Genomic DNA, 24,041 nt, shown 5'->3' on the forward strand with positions numbered 1-24,041 from the left:
AGTTTAAAACACAAATTATTTTACATGATTCAGAATGTTTGGCTTATATTTGTATTGAATGAACCTCTAGACGAGGAATAAAATACAAACCGTAAGATATCTGTACTGTTTGTTTAGTAAAAAACGTTAATGAAATGATAATGTTTAATAAAGACATATTGAAAAGATTGTTGTTTTATTCATGTTCTCGTATTTATATATCAAACTCTGATGTTAAAAGCAGCAGGGTTGTTCCAGCGGACAACTTCTTCTATTCTCTTCTTTGTGTTTGTTTTTGACTTAATAGCTCGCATCGGTTAAAAAAATAGTGCAACAGGGAGCGTGTCAACTATAAATGCCTCGTCTGTTTGGTGAGACGCGCACGCGATCCGCGGAGGCTTGCATTGCGGATCAAAGTGCGAGTATAAAAAAAGCATAAACCGCCTTTACACTTGATATATGCAACAGTCGCAGTGTCTGTGCAAACTAACACGTCTCTGCCCTGTAACTCATTGCTGAAACGGATGAGTGCAAGATATACAGCCCACACATTTCTCGGCAGTTTATGTGCCAATGCAGCGCAGTCCGGGGAAATACACACATTGACTTGAATGGAAACCGATTGACATTATGTTGACCCTGGGACAACATTTCAATCAACCAATCAGATTTCAGAAATATGTTTACAGTTTATTTCAAGTTTAAGCTTACAACCAGGATTAGATGCTTCTCGACCACTGGTTTACACAAATCATTTCAATATGATTTTAGGGTTCTACATGCAGCACAACGCAGAATGGTCGGGGGGAGGTACAGCGAGAGAACCGCTTTGGAATTGTTCTTTCAGAAATCTGACAGGTCAATCTGCGCATGAATGTTATTGCCAGGCTGGGAGGACCAGCTTAAACAAAGCTGGTGGGATGGTCTTCCAGCCTGACCAGCTAGATCTTAAAAAGTGACCAAAACACAGCTAGACCAGCTTGCTACACCAAAACCAGCTAATACCAAGTTAGGAGACCAGCTAAATCCAGCTCACCAGTGTATGATTGTTTTTGTTGTCTGTTTCAGTAGAGATGGTTTTAACCAAAGCAACTTATATTGCCTTACAAGGTAGGCCTATACCTTTTATCATTGTTTACTAATTAGTAAACAATGTCATCAAAAGTTGTATGTGTTAAAAGTTGTAGTTAATGTTCAATGAACTAACATAGGCAAACAATGAATAAACAATGAAAAGGTGTGTCTCAGATTTAATTATTCATATCTTTATTGTTCTTGTCTGATAACGAGGATTATTTTTGCAATGATATATTACAAATACTTTATTAGCTCATTCAAAAACAAACCTGTAAATCAGACTAGCTGCTCAGTAGATAAAGGACAGCAACACTCTTTAGTAGTTTTAGGCCTCGTACACACTGCAAATGTATTTAAAAGTGGGAGTGAATCCCCTAAATGTTTGTTTTATGTCTGTACGGAACAAGACTCACTCCAGAAAATGTGATGATTGACACAGAGATAACAATAGCATCGTTCTACTGTCTCGCGTGCTTATCACTTACAGCTTTGACCAAAATAACACCATTATGTTTTGAAATAAACCTCCATCTTGGCATTGTGTATTGTACGCATTTTGTGAGGCTGCTCCATAGTCTTGCAGTGTTGCCAGGTCCTTGACTTTTTTTGTACTTGTATACTATTTTGGCGCTTAACCGTTTATGGCTTTTGGCTCATGAAGCGATCAAGTTTTTGGTGTTATTAAAGTGTGAAGATGCTGGTCCCAATATTTTGATCTTTGAGGTAAAGCATTTGGATTTATTTTGGTTTATTATTGGATTTTTCTTGTTTGCTGTTTTTTTCACTCAAGATCTGGCAACATTAGTCGGCAAACGTCATTTTCTGCACTTTTTCCCCTTTTAGGCATTTATTTTTTCAGAAGAGAGACCTGTCATGTCCATGATGCCATGTCCATGATGCATGTTAACTACCAGTAACTAGTTGTTCAGTTCGGTTATGTACAAACTATGCAAAGTTTCTGAAAATTCGTTTGTCACTACCTGGAGTTTACGGGAGTTAATTCAGTTGTAGAATGCAGTTCTCAGTCCTATAAATTACAGAACTGTGTGTGTACAGAACAGGAATAAGCATTAAAAGGTGAAGGGACAACCAAAATAATATGCAGTGTGTACGGGACCTTAGTGTAGTCAGTGCCATTCATCAGATGCGAAAGTAAAATTATGGTTTCTAGCTGTTATAATGCAAAATGATATCACTGATATATTTAGAGGAGCTTCAAACTATAGAAAGAGAAGATAAAACAGCATATAATTCTGATGTATAATAAATAGGAATAATGTATGCTAATGATAAAACTGACTGGAATACTGATCAATGGCAACACTTAATGTTTTCATTGAATACCAGACACACCATATAAACATCAAATAATGCAGTGATAAAGCAAGCTCTGGAAAATAAATAAATAAATAAAAAACAATTCTCAAGAAATGACAAGGCAAATAATCAAATATGTAAATACATCCTCCTAATTGGCTACAAACAATATCAATGTGCTTATTTAATTGGAATAGTATTTATTTGCATAAACAGAACATAATATTCTTTAAAGCTCAGGGTCTTTGTGTCTTTACATTATTGTGCTGTAACAACCAAAGTCGTAATCTGCTCTTCAGAAATAAAACCATTATTGTGGATTCACTCAAATATGCAGTCAAATTTCAAAAGAATAATTATGAAGCTGTACATAGTGTGAATACCTTGAAGAGAAATACAAAGTCATTTATTGTTTTAATCTCTAAAAAGAAGAAATTCAAGTAAGGACTCAATAGCTCTTCATCTATCTGAAAACACCTAACAGGTAGTAAAAGAAAAAGACTTTAAATTGAAATGTTTATGTTTTTATCTTAAAATGATATCATGCAGATTAAAAAGAAACAGGAAAATAAAAACAGCAAAGCTTTGATTCTGTCCCGGCGGGCGATTGCTTTGTTAAGAGTATATTCTACCAAATATCACTTGAAAGTTCTTGTCCGGACAGCGGTACAAATGTGCTATTCAAGTGAATGTCCTTCTTGGCTTTCCCAGTGTTATTTTGTGTCAGTCTTCCGTTAAGCAACGTCATTGGTAAATTGCAATACATGTGACGGCTGCTAAGTGTGGCAATTGCAGAAGTGGGCAACTCGTATTCATAGCTGTGACAGAAATGACGCATTTGCAGATGAGCAGGCTCATTATAGTCTGGAATTTCAACATGAGCCGGCACTAAGGATGCTGAAGTTGCTGTCATGGCAACGGTCGATACGGCCTGCAGGTCGCCAAAGAGCCCCTGCTCGCCCGAATCTAACACCTGCCGTCGAGACACGGTCTCTTTTTTCTTAGCCGGCATCTCGTACACAACTTGTTTCCAAAACCTGGATTTAAGATGGTTGTTCTTGGGACCCATCCATTTAATGACAGACAACACTCTAATGGTGTGCTTGAGGTCTTCTACTTCCTGGTAGTTAATAACGTTGCGGAGATCAGAACATTCGATCATGATAACTTTGATTTCCCCTGTCACCAGCATACTGTGCAGTCGCGGCTCAAACTGGAAGATGCTCCAACCGCGTCGGGCCACAAACTCAGGGGTCAGGATGATAATAAGACGCCTGCTTTGCTCAACACTTCGGGTCAGGTCGTCAATGTATGCTAGAGACAGAGAGAAAAAACAAACCTTAACATCTTATAATAACACAGTCTTAAAATATACATAAAATAAGTTTCCATATTTGTCCTGAACTGTTCGTGCAATAACCCCCAAACTTCATATCAACTGCATAATGCCACTTGAGAATCCGGTAAGTGAATGTCGAGATGGAACAGAGTTCCACCTAAAATTGGTTAGAATTTTTTTATTGTGAAATTGAAAATAATTGACCCTAACAAATTAAAGGCGGGGTGCATGATTTTTGAGAAACACTTTGGAAAAGGGAGTCGGACGATTACCAAGACACACTTGTAGCCAATCAGCAGTAAGGGGCGCGTCTACGACATTGTTGTCTGGGTTGCATGTGTGGGGGGAGACTATCAAAAGAAGGTCCAGATTCTATTGGGGTAGGGCGTGTTTGTTTCTGTGATTTCAAATGTCAACATTGGCTTTCAGAGATTGTGCACCCCGCCTTTAATAGCATTTAAAATTGCATTAATTTCAACTTTTATTTTATAATGCATCATCAAGCTTGTCACATGACACTTTACAGTCACAGAGACGTTGTATGACTGATATATTGGTTTCATTTCAGATTTTTTCTGTTATTCAAATTATCCATTAACTAAATACCTAAATTTTCAAACTCTACAAAAATGTTCTTTAACCTGAGGGCAAAAATTGTGTGCTTTAAAGGTTCACCAAAAAATGAAAATTTGGTCATCATTTCCTTACTCTCATGTTGTTACAAACCTGTATACATTTTTTTTTTGTTCTGATGAACGCAATGGAAGATATTTTGAGGAATGTTTGTAACCAAACCGATCATGAGCCCCATTTACTTCCATTGTAGGAAAAATAATAATATGGAAGTGAACGGGGCTCATGAATGATTTGTTTAGTTTGTGTTCATCAGAACAAAGAAACTTATACAAGTTTGCAACAATATGAAAGTGAGTAAATGATGAGAAAATTTTTATTTTAGGATGAACTGTGCTTTTAAATACTCCAGATAACATAATAAGGAGGAAACATAAAATGTCATTAGGTTTTTTAACTCTATCTAAAATCTAGAAGTCATCTAAAATTACCCCCCCCCCCCAAACTTCCAAATTAAAGTCCCCCCAGTGAATTTCTGCCATTTCCAGCTCTGGTGACAACACACAAGTCAGGATAATAAGTTGTTTGTTGTTGTTCTTTATTGGTAAAGCATGTTGAAAGATAATCAAATGTTAATCATATGTAACATTCTATACTTTTGCCTCGCACACAAACACAAAACACCAAAACTGGAAATACATAAGACATGACAGTTATTGTATAAACATTCATACTGTATAAACGTTACTGTTGCGTATCTTGAGATAAATCAATGGCACTGGCATATTTTAAGATCTTTCAGTGCAAGTTATTTTCAGTTGAGACGTACAGCCAAGGCCGCCTTAATGCACGGGCTTACCTGGGCTGAAGCCCAGGGGCCTCCCAAGTTCAGGGGCCTCCCAAGTTCACGTTTATATTGTTTTGTAACTTGTCAGGTTATCTGTCAATCACTCTAACTGCACGTTACATGGCTGCTGATTGGTCCGTGGTAACTTACCTTGAAATAAAATATAAGACGTAACAGATTTTCTATTCCGCGTAATGTAATTAAGTGCGCGTTGTCAACTTGGCATTCCTGCATGTTAGACTGAGTGTGACAGAGAAACGCGAAATAATCCACCAACAAATGAAAGAGTAATTTCTGAAATTTCATAATAAGCACTGCAGGTCTCTCTCTCTCTATCGCGCGCGCGCTCGCTCGCTCTCTTTGTGCTCGTGCAGCTGTCTGAGTCTCTGGCATGCAGAAGTCTCTAAAACTGTGCGCAAGATACTGTGCCGCCAAATAAAGAAAGGAGTTCCCGCACATAATGCTGTTAGTTGTTATAAAGTTTAAGTTTACTCGCGTTTATATCAGTGACGCTTGCGCAGCTGGAGCGATGTAGTTTGACGCGATGTAAGCTCACAGTACACAGATCTGTTGGTTTAGAAAGACGACGCAACGGTAAATGTCCAAGTCAAAGCGCGACAAGACCATCTCAAATGATCATCCCCTGATCGCACCATTCATATTTATAATCTCCTTATCTAAAGATCTTATATACAGGTATGTTCCCTGTCTGTTTTGTGCGTATTCATACGTGTTCGTTTTACATGCGTATGCATAAATACTAAATACAATGCATACTATATCTTCAATAGCCTATAAATAACTGATTAAAAAACAAGATTCTGTCTATAAAGACTTATATTTTGTTAACATTAATGCATTTTCACTTTAAAACTAACTTTAACTTCTTATATTTTTAAAACTGTGGTGAGCATTTGGTTAGTGAGTGGCAATTTTCTGCAAATTTGTATATTCCAAAAACTATAAAGCTTATAAACATATATACTCTCACACATTTTGGTTTTATTTTCACCACAAGTTGCTGTGTTTGGTTGTTAAATAAAGTGTCTTGTGTTTATGCTCAAGTGGGCTCAGTGATATGTTAATAATGATATTATGGTGTTTTCTGGGTCAAAGAGGGAAAACTCACTGTTTTATGGATTGAAAGAAACTAATGCATTATGTGATGTAGATTACCTAGATATTACACTTATTTTTTTTAAATGAGACTATAAATTGAGGGTATGGGGGGCCTCCAAAAGATCTCAGCCCCAGGGCCTCACATTGGGTTAAGGCGGCCCTGCGTACAGCATAAACAAGTGTTTTAATCTATGACTACCATAAAGCCTTGTCTGTGAAACCGGGGGAATAAGTTTCAATGTTAATACAGACGTCTTGTTTAAAAAGGGATAGCAGGTTTTATGTTGTGTAAGGAAATTAAGATAATTTAGTATAGAAAATGGTGGCAAAGTGGCTCAGTGGGTAGTGTAAACTTGAATAACAACAAACAAATAGCTTCTTTTGTGTCTTTATTGTCAGCAACACCGACTTGAGCACCCAACACTAACCAACAAAACATAAAACACAGGAAACACAAGGCTCTCTTGTCCCATTAGTGCCCCCAAAAGGACAAGATGTCAAACTAACAATCTCCCTCTTAAAAAATATATAATAACCAATACATTTCTTAAAGGAGGGGAAGAAAGCATTCTCCTAAGAAGATGTGAACATATTTAACAAAATTAAATGACGGTTGCATCTCTTTAAAGAGATCATTATCCCTTTTATAAACTTATTTATGTTCCCATACACCTTCACTAATGGCGCTTTTCGATTGCATAGTACCCCACGGTTTATTTTAGTTTGGGTCGGGTCAGCTCACCTCACTTTGGCGTGGTTAGCTTTTCCATCGAGTTTAGTATCACTTCGGAGTGGGAGGGATTATAGGCGTGTCGTTATATTTACGCTGCCTACTGCTGTGACATCATACACATGAGAGCGTTATTGTACATTCCCATACATTCATTTATTTCTCAGTCTGCCACAAAATTAAAATTGGCCACCACAAATAGATGTTTGCACATCGCGTTAATAACTACCTCTGTCTCACATGATAGTTTCTGTTCAAACACCCGACCCGTGGCGTCAGTCGACGGCGCTCCGCTGAGCCTCATTCAAGTTGCATTTAAGCATATATAATGCGGACGTGCACGTCGCGAATGTGCCGCCACAAACTGCAAGTCTGGAAAAAACTGTTATGGTGTCCCGGATTCTCAACCTGTGGATGTCTTTCATCGCTAAAAGGGTGTTTGGAAACTTATAGCAGAACACAGATAACAACATGTTTGCTTGAGACAGCGCAAGCTAGCAGTAAGCTAAAGCTAATATTTACATTATAGCAATGACGCTTCTCTCAGACCATTCAGTGACCTACAGTGTTTTCGTGTCACGTTTGGTATCAGCTCGGGTCACTTGAAACCCCAACCGAGGTGGTACGAAAAAAAGTATTGGGTACTACGTACTGCACCCAATGGAAAAGCTCCCAAAAGTAATCTGACCCGACCCAAACTAAACCAAACCGTGAGGTACAATGCAATGGAAAAGCGCCATTAGATGACCACCCCATTGAGGCATCACTAAAAACAACCACAATCTTGAACCTCAGCATGTCAGCTTCAAAGTTTGTCAGTGGAGCTAAAACGTTGCATAACAAAAGGCTGAAGATTCTTTATATTTACTTTGATGCACATGTATCTCTCCATTTCCAGAAGAGATTTCCATTCCCACATAATTAAAGCTATCACTTCTCTTGACTCACTTCAAAAGCTGTTTTCAAATGTGGGACGGCCAAAGAGGAAAAAGTTTTCGAACCAGCCCACAGAAAATCATCAACATACGAGGCGAGGATTCCAATCAACTCCACTCTTTTACCTTATTGTACCAGTACAGAGAAGCATCTGCCAAACCAAACACACATATGTTTAGTTTTCACAGCGTTTCTTTGCACATTGCATCTGAAGGAGGACGAATATAGACATTTCTAGACAATTCTTTTTCCGGAAGAAAAGCAGCTTTAATATCGGTTGAGTTCAGGTGCCATTCCCTTTGACATATGACTGCCATAACAACTCTTAGAGAATCTGAAGCAAAAGTAAGAGAATCTTTAGGAAGGTCAGTTACATTTAATTCTTCAAAACCTCTTGTGACTAGCCTTGCCTTAGGTACTTTACCATCAGGTGTTTCTTTGACTGAACTCACCCACCTACTGATTCATTTTTAAACATCCTCTTTCACTTCCTTAAAAAAACTTCCAGTTGCCAATGACATCTTACAAACCATGACATAAAACAAGGTTAATCCTGAGGCTTTGACTCTCTGTTCTGTGTCAGATCTAAGGCCCCAACATTCATACTTGAACTTAAAAAACACTCTTTTTCTATATACAAAGAGTTCACATGCAAAAGCTGCTAAACACCACCTTCATCAAAAATTAGATAATTATTCTTTTTTTTTTATTATGTAATGAAATGCTATCTATACCCCTACATCTGTCAGGTCAAGTGGCCTCATATTCCACCAGAGGGCACTACCTCTTGGACATCCAATGTCATGATTTTACACTACTGTTGTGTCTGAAACCATTTACTCCTTCACTCCTCACTATTCCCTATATAGAGAGTGACATTTGAGTCCACTATATGGTGAAGAAGTGAATGAAAATACCATGCACAAGAGAGCTGTCAACCTGTGTGGCTTTATGGATTAAATTGTGAAGTTTACTTTATTACTGTGTGTCACATTTGTCATGTTTATTGTATTGGTTGATAATAAAAAGAACGTAACAACCGCTTGTCGTTTTTTTACTATTATAGTTTTTTTATATATATAAAATATGTATTATATTTTAAATAAAAGTATCACATTTATTTTTTATTTGTTTATTTTTAAAAAGTAAAAAAAATAACAGACCACAAGAACTAACAAAAGTGTATAAATTTGTGGTGTTTACTGTGAGTTTCCTTTAGGTCAGTGTTTCCCAATTCTGGTCTTCGTGTACCCCCTCCCAGAAAGTTTTAGATGTCTCCTTATTTACACACTTGATTTAACTAATCTGAGCCCCGTTCCCCAAAACGTTCTTATCCCTAAGTAGTTCTTAACCTATTCCTTGTCCTCTCTCTTAACTCTATGGCACGATTCCCAAAACGTTCGTACGCTAAGTATATCTTCTGTAAGTCACACTTTCATAAGGTTGCTCTGGACCATTCGTAAGCTGTCTCTTAGCATTGTTTGAGCGCAAGACGCTATTGCCCGCTATTGCTGTACTGTGTACAGTAGCAGTCTTTAGAAATCAGCCCAGCGCAGTACAAGTCAAACTATGGTATGCTGACAATGATTTTATGTTATGGACAATTTAAGACTTATAATAAAATATGTTTGCAATGGATACAGGACTATTTATGCAGTTGACTTTATTTGGTTTAAGAACTAATGAATCAAAGACGGCGCCGGTGTTGTGTCGAAGTTTGTTCCTCATCGAAGTCTGTTCCCTCTGTGTTTATAGCGCTTTCATCACGTTACATTTATAATTTATTTAGAAATATTAAAGATTTGAATTGGTTATACTAAATGCAACAATATCATGTATTCTATAATACAATTTATTAAATGTATTTCATAAATTTGACAGTTTTATATTAGGATCTTTTAACATATTATTACATTATACTGTTTGTTTTAAAAAGTTATGTTTGCATACACAATAAATATACATATAATATGATTCATACTGTGAAAATAATTGACTTACCATTAAAAACATTAAAGAAACATTACATAAATGCACACATACATTTCAGTAGCCATTAAAACTTTCAATGTATATAAAGAATAAACGTATAATGTGATAAAAAAACGCTGATTAGCGAGGAATACCCGGTTCGTCTACCTCAGTGGTTCCCAAACTTTTTCAGCGTGTGGCCCCCCTTGTGCACGGTGCATTCCTTCGCGGCCCCCCAAAGAAAGTTTGTGATAAAAAACTGTTCTAAAACTCAACATTTTAATAAAAAAACATTAAATTATACAAAAAAGTAGTGCTTTTGGTTAGTAGCCTTATTTTTTTGGGTTTAATTACACAGAATTCATGATAAATTAATGTATTTCATAAAATGTCATAAAACTGGGGCCCCCCTGGCACCATCTCGCGGCCCCCCTGGGGGCTCCGGCCCCCAGTTTGAAAACCACTGGTCTACCTGTATTACATACAATTTGATAATTTAACTAGAAAATGCATTTCGGGACGAACTGCAAAAGTGTGCTTGCTCTGGTGCCGCAGATTTAGTTTCTGCATCCTCACATTGGAAACGTCTCGGTTACGTATGTAACCCTCGTTCCCTGAAGGAAGGGAACGGAGACGTCACGTCGTGACCGACGAATTGGGAACCGCTTCGCGGGTGACCTATCTACTTCGAGAACTATAAAAACGCCAATGAACTTGGCATGCAGGTATTTGCATAATGCCGGCGCCGCCCCGCCAGGTGCGTATATAAGCCGCAGGTGCACAATACCAAATTAGCTATATTATTGCTGAGAAGCCGAGCAACAGTGCCCGGCCTGAAAACAGCAATGGAACAGCAAACTGTGGCGACGGGACGTGACGTCTCCGTTCCCTTCCTTCAGGGAACGAGGGTTACATACGTAACCGAGATGTTCCCTTTCAGTCGGTCACTACGACGTCACGTCGTGACCGACGAATTGGGAATCCCTCCAAAACGCCACTGCAGCTGAACCCTTCCAGTGTCTGTAAAAGCCCTCCGCCCTCCACATAGGGGGCGGAACCTAAGGCGAAATGCAGAAGGCCGGTCACTACCTGTTCCTTAACCCACGATAGTGAAGCAGCGAACTGGGGAAGCGTCTAAACTGAGCGGAGCTAGAACACTGCGGAAGCCATCCCCTAAGAAGGTTGAATGGATGACATAAAAATATGAAACAACCAACAGGTTGCTCATAAGAAGTCTCTGAACAAAACATAGTATGCAGAGAGATGCAGAGCAGGCTCTGCTAAGGAAAACGTGGAGGATTAGTACCCCACGGAGTATACACACAAATGAACCCCACGTAGGGGACAAATGTGGACGCCTAGCCTACACAGGTTTACAGAGAATACATCAGTGATAGGTTGACAGCGGATGCTCCGCAACACCAGCTATCAGGGCGGTGGAGGAGAGGCAAAAACAGTTTTTGAGACGTTTTTGCCCTGATGGCCTTCCATATTGGTGCAGATGTGCAGCACCAAAATAGAGGCTCCAAGCTGACACACGAGCCGACCCTCTGCATTCTTAACTAGTTAGTAGAAAGAACCCGAGTGAAAACCGGTATGACACGAACACTATAGAATCTTGTGAACGTATTAGGTGTCGCCCAGCCTGCAGCTCTACAAATATCTGTTAGCGAGGAACCGCGAGCCAGTGCCCAAGATGATGCCACACTGCGTGTAGAGTGGGCACGTAAATTAAACGGACAAGGCACATTCTGCTTTTGATATGCAAGGGCTATAGTATCCACAATCCAATGGGACATCCTCTGCTTGGTGACAGCTTTTCCTTTCTGCTGACCACCGTAACAAACAAAGAGCTGATCTGAGGTCCTAAAGCTTTGCGTCCTGTCTATATACACACGTAGTGCACGAACAGGGCATAACAAAGCCATGGCTGGGTCTGCCTGCTCCAAAGGCAGCGCTTGCAGGTTCACCACTTGATCTCTGAAAGGAGTGGTGGGAACTTTGGGCACAAAGCCGGGCCGGGGTCTCAGTGTTACGCTGGATGCAGCCGGCCCGAACTGGAGGCACGAATCGTCGACCGAAAATGCATGAATATCCCCTATCCTCTTAACAGAAGCCAAAGCGAGGAGAGTTAATGTCTTCATAGTAAGAAATTTAACACTCACACTATGCAGAGGCTCAAATGGGGCTTCCTGGAGTGATTTCAGCACCAAGGACAGGTCCCACGGAGGAATAGAGGGAGGACGCGAAGGATTCAGTCTTCGAGCGCCTCTAAGAAATCTAATGACCAGGTCATGCTGACCCACTGTCCTACCGTTTACGGGTGAATGGTGAGCTGATATCGCAGCGATATCGACCTTAATAGTGGATGGTGACAGCCTATTCTCCAAACGACGCTGGAGATACAAAAGCACAACACTAATCGGGCATTCTCGGGGGTTTTCACTTTGGGAAGAACACCAGTCGACAAACAGGTTCCATTTAAGCGCGTAAGCCTGTCTCGTAGACGGCGCTCGCGCTGCAGCAATAGTGTTAGATACCTCTTGCGGTAAATCACTCAAATCCTCCGTGCCCCGTCCAGAGACCACACATGGAGGTTCCACAGGTCGGGGCGCGGGTGCCATAATGTGCCCTCTTGTTGAGAAAGAAGGTCCTTCCTCAGGGGAATCTTCCAAGGAGGGGCTGTCGCGAGGAGAGAGAGTTCTGGAAACCAACTCCTGGTTGTCCAATACGGTGCCACCAACAGCACGCTCTCCTCGTCCTCCCGGATTTTGCATAGGGTTTGCGCAATGAGGCTCACCGGAGGGAACGCGTATTTGCGCATGTTTCGCGGCCAGCTGTGTGCCAATGCATCCACGCCAAGCGAGTCGTTGGCTAGTGAATAGAACAGGCGACAATGGGTCGTCTCTGGGGAAGCAAACAGATCTATCTGCGCTTTGCCGAAACGTCTCCAAATCTGCTGAACCGCAATGGGGTGGAGTCGCCATTCGCCGGGATGCGCAGCCCGAGAGAGCGCATCCGCCTCTACATTGAGCGTGCCCGGGATGTAAATGGCACGAAGAGACCTCAAATTCTTCTGACTCCAAGTGAGGAGATGACGGGCGAGATGCGACAGGTGACGAGAGCGTAAACCGCCTTGACGATTGATGTACGCCACGGTCGCAGTGTTGTCTGTGCGAACTAATACATCTTTGCCCTGTAACTCGTTGCTGAAACGGACGAGCGCAAGATATACAGCCCACATTTCTCGGCAATTTATGTGCCAATGCAGCTGGGGTGCCGTCCAGACCCCCGAAGCCGCAAGCCCATCGTACGTGGCCCCCCACCCCGTGTCCGAAGCATCTGTGCATACTATTGCATGCCTGGTAGTGTTGTTTTTGGCAGCCTGTTTTCATTTTAGTTTTAGTCTAGTCTTTGTGTCAAGCTGTCATTTTAGTTTTTATTAGTTTTAGTCATGTCATACTCTTTTTAGTCTAGTCAAGTTTTAGTCGACTAAAATTCTTGCCATTTTAGTCTTATTTTAGTCAGACTTATCCATTACTATTTTAGTCTAGTTTTAGTCGACGAAAACTGATGACATTTTAGTCTAGTTTTAGTCAGTGAAATTGTATTTAGTCTCTTTTTAGTAATGCAATTCTATTTAACCCATATAGTATAATGACCTAATAGTATTATAGACAAAACAATATTTTCTTTTAGCCAAACCTATTTCAAACAAAAGTTATATTATTGTTACCTTATAGACCCAAGAATACATCCATTCCAGACATGGAAGATGCTCTGATTTGAATAGATATTTATTTTACTATCCTCTGAGTGAGTGACTTGACTGTTCGTAAGAGTCTACATAAAAGTCTACATAATCAAAACAAAAGTAGTCTAAGCAAACACACACACACACACACATGTTGGTGTATGTGGTTTACGGGGACATCTCCATAGACGCAATGCATTTTATACTGTCCAAACTGTTATATTCTATTCCCCTTACCTACCCCAATCCCTAACCCCAATGTCACAAAAACCTGTTGCCAGTCTTTAATCTATGAAAAACTATCATTTAGTATGTTTTTTTAGCTTTTCCGTTTATGAGGACACTCTCTGTGTCCCCGTAAACCACCTTTATAGCATAATAAACATGTCATTATACACTATTCATGTCCTCGTAAACCACATAGACCAACCCCCACACACACACACACACACACACACACACACACACACACACACACACACACACACACACACACACACACACACAAATGGGTCACACACAACTATAGTATGTGTGAGAATAGAAATATGCTATTGTTAACATTTATAATTGTATTTTGACAGCAGCACAAACTACAATCATACATATGTAATTATATATTATTATAGTTTTTATTTCTGCATCTGTACGTTACCACCAGTGTACCTAATGGACTTTGGCTTAATCTAATGTGACAAAGCTGATCTTAAATGTCAGTATAAATCCAAGCAATTTTGGAGAATTACTAAATGTTTTTCTTGTAAGTAAATTAAAAGTCAGCTTTAAGAAAACATCAGATGTCTATTACAGTTTTTTTGAATTGCTAAAACACTAACCCCCAATCTCTGAACCAAATTCATAGTGGCCTAAACCCATTTGTCAAATCATGCACTCTTTTTGCAAAATTCTAAACACAAACTTCTCACTAAAACACACATTTCACACCGCAATGCACTTGTTTTATAAATACTAAACACAGGCAGGCAAAAGTTGAACACAACTAAAACACCGTTATCATTGAGTAAACACAACAACTCAAAATTCTACACACTTTTATCCAATGTTATTTTTACCAATTGTGTGAATTGGAAACAGTCTGAGAGGCAGATGAAGAGTATGAGGAAGAAAAGGACACCAGAGACAATGCAATTGGCAAAATTTGCAGTTGGATTACTGACTTTTTACAAAATACAAGTGCTGCTTACAGTAATATTGAAAACTTAATATTATTTGCAGTACTTACAGTAAAGTATTCACTGGATTCACTGAACTAAACTTGTGATCACAGTAATATAGATTTTTAACAGTATTTGTCAAGTGTGTTGTTATGTAGAATAAACATGTATTTTTCTGTAAGCAGATGTCCTGAATGTTGTGTTTTCCATTTTTTTATGTAGTGTCTAATGGATGCTTTGTAGTGTTTTATATTATAGACTTATGTGTGTATGATTTGAAAGCTTAGTTTGATTTTGAGTACAGGTTAAATGGTTTTGAAGCAATTGTTTGATTTTGCTTAAAGAGTCAGGGGTTCTGTGAATTTTGTTTAAAATTGGGATTTGTGTTTAAGGTTTTGAGAAAATGAGTGATGGTTTCAAAAAATGTGTTTTAGCAATTCAGAAAAACTGTAAGAAAAGCAAAATTGGTATGAATGGTTATGTTCTCAACAGTACAGGTGTTTGATTGATTTAATACTCAAGTATTCAGCGAAGTATGTTTTGTTTATTTAAATAATAAATAAGTGTAGTTATTAAGCATATACAAAACAACGAATGTCTTTAGCATAGATATATTTACAATGTTTCAAAACGCAACGCAGCACAATGTCATTTAAACAACTGTTACATGATATAAATTTGTACATTGTTATACTGATGGTGTCAGCAATCAAAGCTATAGATTTTAACAGGCTTGTTGAACTGACCTGAAAGTGATGCACGGGATTTATTTAGGACTTTTCTTTTACATTTGGAGCCAGAATGCTGCATCTTCCCGGTCGGAATCGCCGCGCGGCTACAGCTTTTCTCATGCAGTGGAAGCGTTTTGTGCAGCATTTAGTGGAAATATGTTTATCTTCAACAGCGACTGCCATGAAGAGTCGTGTCCGTAAAAGGGAGTGGATCTTAGGTGCACGAGCAAGGCTTGTGGACCAACTCTGCTTCACCTCTGTAACCGCCCCCGTTTCTCCGCTTTCCGCATGTCTCACGGTTGCCGCGTAAACTGTTTGAAATGCCCATTAACGTGCAAATGGAGGCGTATGATATCAAAGCATCGCGAGAGCAGACTGCTCCGCATGCTTTCTACTCACTCTCGCGGTACTTTCATGTTTTGATTGATCTACGCAGCGCCAACAACACACGTGATCACCTGCAGTCAGGTGGTGGGGGCGCGGAGATGCTGAGATGGGTAAAAGACGAAATAACGTTATAACATTTCGTCTCGTCTCGTTTTGGTCAACGAAAATGAAGAGACATTTTAGCTTAGTTTTTATTTTGTAAACCACTTTTAGTCTCGTTTTTATTCGTCAACAATATTGCATTATACATTTTATTATAGTCATCGTCACATGACCAGCATTTTCGTTACGTCTCGTCTTGTTTTCGTCACGTGAAAAAGGTTCGTTGACGACTATATTTCGTCATACTTTTCGTTGACGAAAGCAACACTAATGCCTGGAGACCTGTCTCAGAGGGACACCGGCTCGGAGAAACGCACGGTCTGACCACGGAGTGAAAGTGCGACGACACGCAGGTGTAATGATAACACGGTGAATGCCGCGCAGCCACGCTCTCCTCTGGACTCGATCGTGAAGCCAATGCTGAAGCGGTCGCATATGAAGCATTCCGAGCGGAGTTACAGCTGCGGCTGCTGCCATATGCCCCAGGAGCTTCTGAAATTGTTTCAGCGGGACCGCGCTCTTGCTCTTGAATGTATTCAGGCAAGTCAGAATCGACTGTACACGCGCTTCTGTTAGACGAGCTGTCAAATCGATCGAGTCCAGTTCCATCCCGAGAAAAGAGATTCTCTGCACGGGGCAAAGCTTGCTCTTTTCCCAGTTGACCCGAAGACCCAAACGAGCGAGGTGTTTTAGAGTTAAATCTCTGTGATCGCACAGCGTCTGACGTGTTTGAGCTATTATGAGCCAATCGTCTAAATACGCGAGAATGCGCACACCTTTCCCTCTCAGGGGTTTTAAAGCCCCCTCCACTACTTTGGTGAATACACGGGGAGACAGAGAGAGCCCGAATGGGAGGACTTTGTACTGGTATGCTCGCCCCTCGAACGCAAAGCGGAGAAACGGCCTGTGCCGGGGTAGAATCGATACGTGGAAGTACGCGTCCTTCAGGTCGATGGATGCGAACCAATCGTTTGGACGAATGCATGGAAATATGCGCTTGGGCGTCAGCATCTTGAACGGCATTCTGTGAAGTGCACGGTTCAGCGAACGCAGGTCCAGGATTGGTCGCAAGCCGCCGGTTTTCTTGGGTACAATAAAGTAAGGGCTGTAAAACCCCGACCTCACCTCGGCTGGAGGGACCGGCTCGATCGGGTCCTTCACCAGTAGGACAGCGATCTCCGCACGGAGGACGTGCGCATCGGCAGCTCTCACTGCAGTGAAACGAACGCCGGAGAATTTGGGGGGACGCCGGGCAAAATGGATCGCGTAGCCGAGACAAATCGTGCGTAAAAGCCAACGCGACGGGCTGGGAAGCTGTTCCCACGCCCCCAGACACCGTGCGAGAGGGACTAAAGGCACGATCGGTGTACCCGCGGCGGGCGCAACGGAGGTGATCGCCGGTGTGTGCGTGTTGGCCGCACCGACAGCAGTGTTGTGCATGATAACACTCACCTGAGTCCGCTGCTGGGTGGGTGAGTAAGGGAGGCTCTGCTGGAGACACCTCACGCCACTCGATGCACCCTCTGGCGAAGGGGGAGGAAGACGATGGGTTATGAGCCCGTGATTGTCTTCTCTCCCCTGAGAAGACAGAGAGCGCGGAGGGGTTATGAGCCCGTGCGTTGCTCTCATACTCCTCTGATGAGTCGGAGAACGAGGGGGGGTTATGAGCCCGCTCGTGTCTCCGGCGCTCATCTGAAGACCTAGAGATGGAAGTGGAATTCGCTCTTTTTGTGGAATTGTGGGTGCCGACTGAAAAGTCGGCGGAACAGAAAAATGAAACAAAAGATTCCCCAACCGGCCCTCCTCCGGTGGGGGGAGTGGTGCCTTCACCATCTCCCGAAGAGCGATCCCCTCCATCTCTAGGTCACCCGTCTCAGGGCCGCTTCGATTTTCTTTTTCCACCCTTTGAAGCGGGCTGAGCAGGCGGGGCGGGCTGCTGGCGACCGGTTCCTCGCTTCTTAGAAGAGCCCCGGGGAGGAACGGAGGCGGCCGCCGCAGGACGCCCTCGGCGAGGAGCAGGCTGAGGTGCCGACGTGGACGGGGCAGGCGCAGGATGCTTCCGACGTGGCATGATCTGAGCGATGGCCTCAGTCTGCTTCTTGGCCGCGGAGAATTGCTGGGCAAACTCCTCGACCGTCTCGCCGAACAGGCCGGTCTGGGAAACCGGAGCATTCAGGAGCCGGGTCTTATCAGCATCCTTCATGTCCGCCAGACACAGCCAGAGATGGCGTTCCTGGACTACCAGGGTAGACATCGCATGCCCGACGGCGCGTGCGGTGACCTTGGTCGCACGAAGCGCCAGATCAGTAGCCGCACGCAGTTCGGAGAACTCCGCCGAGTCGTGACCTCCCGCGTGCAGGTCCCTCAGAGCCTTAGCCTGGTGGACCTGCAGCAATGCCATGGCATGCAGGGCAGAGGCTGCCTCCCCACAAGCCTTGTAAGCAGCACCGGTCAATTCAATTCAATTCAATTTTATTTATATAGCGCTTTTCACAAAAGTCAATTGTTTCAAAGCAGCTTTACATAAATAGAAGCAGTGAAAAGCACAGAAAACGACAGATAGCACAACAGAATACATGATAGCATGAGCAGTTAAATTTGCTGCGGCTATGACTCAATATTATAATTGCACGTATTACTAAAGCAACGTATAGAAGAGGAAGCTAGGTAAAGCCCAAAAAGGCTGCCTCCCCGGGGTGAAAAACCCCCTAGGAGAAAAAAAAACCCCAGGCTTTTATCCGAGGAAAAATAAGTCCTAGGAGGGAAAAACCCTTGGGAGAACGGAAATGGAGATTTAGCGGAGATTAAGCGGTTCTGCCGGTGATCGTTGGTCAGGTATCAGCTGGGCATAACGTTGAAGGACGGCCAGTAGATCAGAGGTGTGCCGACTTTCACATCTACCGGGACTGGGTCTGTTTGTCTCGTCCTCGGGTCGAGGACGAGACAGGGAGAGAAAAACAAAATCGTATTAGCGTAGCAGCCGTTCATATGTATTGAAGTGTCACACAGTGATGTGGTTTAACTCAGCTTAGTTCCAGACAGACTAAATATTGCGGCATAATTATGTTATCCACAGTTGAGGATTTAGCAAATTGGGGGCCCAATGCGAGGGTATATATGGTAAATAAGGGTCACCTTCCGATCTTTAAGAGAAAACGAAACCTGACGACCCGTTTGACTAAGGCCTAAAGCCCCACTGTCGTCGTTAATGCAGGTTCAGTGGCAAACGGGTCTATATTGTATACCATTTACAGGACCAGGAGAAGACGCCAAAAAAAAAAAAAAAAAAAAAAAAAAAAAAAAAACATCGCAACCCGACCATACGTGTTAACCCGTTTGACTAAGGCCAGAAGCCCCACTGTCGTCGTTAATGCAGGTTCAGTGGCAAACGGGTCTGTATGGCATACTATTCATAAGACTTACGATAGCGCCAAAATCGCAACCCGACCATACGTGCCAACCCGTTTGACTAAGGCTGGAGGCCCCACTGTCGTCGTTAATGCAGGTTCAGTGGCAAACGGGTATGTATGGCATACTATTCACAAGACACACGAAAGCGCGAAAAACGCAACCCGACCATACCTGTTAACCCGTTTGACTAAGGCTGGAGGCCCCACTGTCGTCGTTAATGCAGGTTCAGTGGCAAACGGGTCTGTATGGCATACTATTCACAAGACACACGAAAGCACCAAAATCGCAACCCGACCATACGTGCCAAACCGTTTGACTAAGGCCGAAAGCCCCACTGTCGTCGTTAATGCAGGTTCAGTGGCAAACGGTGGCAAACTATTTAATGCAATTAATTTTAAGTGTTCATGTAGAAAAGGTTTTTATTTATTTATTTGGTTGGTCTGTGTTATGACCGTGAGTGCTTTGTTCCGTGAAAATAACTATTGCGAGTTAAGAACCTTTACTAGACAAATTATGCGAATGCTTTGTTGAAGAGAAAAGTTTTAAGTCTAGATTTAAAATGATCGACTGTGTCTGATTCTCGGACATCGGTTGGTAAATCATTCCAGAGCTTAGGGGCTAAGTAGGAAAAGGATCTTCCACTTTTAGACACTTTTGATAGTCTAGGGATAATCAATAGGCCAGAATTTTGCGACCGTAGTGTGCGTGATGGATTGTATTCTGATAGTAATTCTCTAAGATATGAGGGTGCTAAGCCATTTAAAGCTTTGTAGGTGATTAATGATATTTTAAATTGGATGCGATATTTAACTGGTAGCCAGTGTAAAGATGCCAGAATTGGGCTTATGTGGTCATACTTCTTAGATCGAGTTAGTACCCTTGCAGAAGCGTTTTGAACTAGCTGAAGCTTGTTGACCTGATTTGAATGGCATCCCCCGAGTAGCGAGTTACAATAGTCTATTCTAGAGGTCATAAAAGCATGAATAAGCTTCTCTGCGTCAGATGTAGACAGTATATGGCGTATTTTTGAGATATTTCTAAGATGGAAGAATGCTGTGCGGCAGACGTTGGCGATATGACTATCAAAGGATAAGTTGCTGTCGAACATCACACCTAAGTTCCTAACCGTGGAAGATGGCACCACAGTACAGCCATCTATGTGCAATTTGTAATCTGACATATTATGTTTGTAGCGATTTGGTTCAATAATAAGTACCTCTGTCTTATTGGAGTTGAGCTTAAGAAAGTTATGTGCCATCCAGTCACTAACATCGCTAATGCAGTCTTTTAGCTTAGAAAACGTGTGTGTTTCGCTGGGATGCGAGGAGATGTAAAGCTGGGTATCATCCGCATAGCAGTGAAAACTTATGTTGTGTTTCCTGATAATGTCTCCTAGGGGTAACATGTATAACGAGAACAGGATAGGACCTAAAACTGATCCCTGCGGTACACCGTATTTAACCAGGGAGTGATATGACTCTTCCTCATTTACATAAACAAAGTGATAGCGATTGGTTAGATATGACCTAAACCAGGCTAGCGCCTGACCACTGATACCAACATAGTTTTCTAGTCTATTGAGTAGGATTCTGTGGTCTATTGTGTCAAATGCTGCACTAAGGTCTAGTAATATAAGAATTGAGATTTCACCACGATCGGATGTTAATAGGAGGTCATTTGTAACTCTAAGCAACGCTGTCTCTGTGCTATGGTGGGGCCTGAATCCTGATTGGAACTTTTCATATGTACTATTATTTGTCAAGAATGTGCGTAACTGGCTTGCCACTACCTTTTCTAATATTTTTGAAAGAAAAGGGAGATTTGAGATTGGTCTAAAGTTATTAAGTTCTCCTTGGTCAAGCTGTGGTTTTTTAATCAGCGGTTTAATAACTGCTAGTTTGAAAGCTGTTGGAACGTATCCTATTTCTAGCGATGAGTTAAAGATATTTAGAACCGGGGTTGACACTACAGGGAATACTTCTTTAAGTAGTTTTGTGGGAACGGGGTCTAATATACAGGACGATGATTTGGATGATGTGACTAGTTTAGAGAGCTCATCTATTGTAGTAGGTTTAAATGAATCAAGATGTTCGTATGGTAGTCTAGTGTTAAGTGAACTAATGGGTAGAGTGGTGGCTGCCTGGGTAGCTACGATGTTTTCCCTAATAGCCGAAATTTTGTTAGAAAAGAAGTTCATGAAGTCGTTACTATTGTGTTGAAGTTTACTATTGGTTTCTGTTTGTTCTTTGTTTCTAGTCAGTTTCGCAACTGTGCTAAAGAGGAAACGAGGGTTATTATGATTCTCATTTATAAGCTTGCTAAGATATGTAGATCTGGCGGTTTTAATAGCCTGTCTGTAGTGTTTAACACTCTGTTTCCATGCTGCGCGCCATACTTCTAACTTTGTGCTTCTATAATTTCTTTCCATTTTTCTAGCTGCCTTTTTAAGAGCTGCTGTGTGATGGTCATACCATGGGGCTGGCGGTTTTTCTTTGAATCTCTTTTTTCGAATGGGAGCAACGGCATCCAATGTGTTAGAACAGACATTGTTTAGGTTTTCTATTTCAATATCTAGATCGTCACAGTTATCTGCTACATGTTTCATTTGGGACAGGTCTGGAAGAGTGCTAATAAAGCTATCTTTAGTGGTGGAAATTATTGTTCTGGCTAGTCGGTAGCATGTTGTAGATTGAGTGATCCTATCTAGAAGTACAGTGTATGACACAAGGTAATGGTCAGAAACTGCATCACTCTGAGGTGATATTTCGACGTCATTAATATTGAGTCCGAGTGACAGAATTAAGTCTAATGTGTGATTACGAGTATGCGTTGGCCCTGTCACGTTTTGTCTAATATTGAGAGAATTTAGAACATCTATAAACGCACGTCCTAATGCGTCTTTTGGGTTGTCCACATGGACATTAAAATCACCAACAATAAGAGCTTTATCTACAGTGACTACAAGCTCAGATAGGAAATCTGCTATTTCATTAAGGAAATCTGCATGGTGGCCCGGTGGTCTATAGATTGTCGCTAAAGCAAAAGAAAGCTGTTTGTGGTTACGATCAGTTATTTCCATATTTAACAACATTACTTCTAATGATTTAAATTTTAGCTCAGATTTTTGGTTTACTTTAAACATTGTGTTGTATATTGTAGCTACACCACCCCCTCTCCCCTTTAATCGAGGTTCGTGTTTATAATAATAGTCTTGTGGGGTGGATTCATTTAAACTAATGTAGTCGTCTGCTTTAAGCCAGGTTTCTGTTAAACAGAGTACATCTAAGTTTTGGTCTGTAATTATTTCATTGACAATAGGTTCTTTATTGGTAAGCGATCTAATGTTAAGAAGGCCGAATTTTAAGATTCAAGACTCATCTGTTAATGTATTGTTTTCTAATTTTATTTGAATCAGATTTGTACCAGATGTAACAAGCGGTGCCCTGTATTTATTTGTTCGGGGAACAGATACAGTTGAAATGTGCTGATATTTCGGTAAGATTGACTCGAAGTGCTGGGATATAAGTGGTCTTGACATATCACGGCAGCTAACAGATGGACGGTTAAGCCGATCCGTCTGTTTCCTGACCTGGGCCCTGGATAGTCATACTATATCAGAATTAAGACTATTGATCAGATTTTTAGTGAGTATAGCACTTCCTTCCGATGACGGATGAAGGCCATCTCGGGTTAGGAGAAATGGTCTTCCCCAGAAATGCTTCCAATTGTCTATAAACCCTACGTTATGCTGAGGGCACCACTTTAACATCCATCCATTGAGAGACACTAATCTACTATGTGTTTCATCTCCCCGGTAGGCGGGGAGGGGACCAGAGCATATTACATTGTCTGACATTGTTTTTGCAATTTCACACATCTCCTTAATATTATCTTTGGTGATTTCCGACTGGCGGAGCCTAGTGTCATTCGTGCCGGCGTGAATAACAATCTTAGAAAACTTCCGCTTAGCATTAGCCAGCACTTTAAGTTTGGATCTAATGTCAGACGTTCTGGCTCCCGGTATACAGTCGACTATGGTGTTTGGAGCCTCAATGTTAGTGTTCCTGAGTATAGAATCTCCAATGACCAGGGCACTTTTAAAAGGTGTTTCAGCTGGTATACTCCTTAAGGGATCGAATCTGTTAGAAATTGTCGTTACGTTATGGGTCTTAGAAGGACGCCTTATATGACTATGCCGCCTAACAGTCACCCAGTTTGACCGCCGACTTGACTCTGATGACGGAACCGAGCCATGTGTATTTTGATAAACACTATGCGCGCTCGATACAGTATTTGTAATATTTATATTAGCATCTGATGTCGGAACCGAGCCATTAGTCTTTTCGCTCGATAGATTATTTGCGACAGTAACATTAGCGGTTTTGCTATCCTCAACTAGCGTTCGGATGCGCGATTCTAGTTCAGCAACCTTCTCAGTTAACCTTAATACTTCAATACACTTAGTGCATGTAAACCCCTCTATGCTAACAGCAGAAGCTAAACTATACATGTGGCAAGTAGTACATGTTACAATAACAAGCGGAGTCTTACCGCTTTCATGCTGGGCGATGGCGTCTTCGTTTACCCGAACGC

General features: G+C 41.5%; 1 protein-coding gene across 1 annotated transcript in view; it reads right to left on the bottom strand.

The window, feature by feature from the left end:
- Positions 1-1,253: 1,253 nt before the first annotated feature.
- il1rapl2 (interleukin 1 receptor accessory protein-like 2) overlaps positions 1,254-24,041 on the bottom strand; it is a 481,367-nt gene continuing 458,579 nt past the window's right edge. Inside the window, exon 11 of the mRNA XM_065268003.2 lies at positions 1,254-3,687. Coding sequence (XP_065124075.1) covers positions 3,002-3,687 — 686 coding nt within the window. The 3' untranslated portion in view covers positions 1,254-3,001. The remainder of the gene's footprint in view (positions 3,688-24,041) is intronic.

Source organism: Paramisgurnus dabryanus, chromosome 16 (genome assembly GCF_030506205.2).
Source record: "Paramisgurnus dabryanus chromosome 16, PD_genome_1.1, whole genome shotgun sequence".
NCBI classification, from domain to species: domain Eukaryota; kingdom Metazoa; phylum Chordata; class Actinopteri; order Cypriniformes; family Cobitidae; genus Paramisgurnus; species Paramisgurnus dabryanus.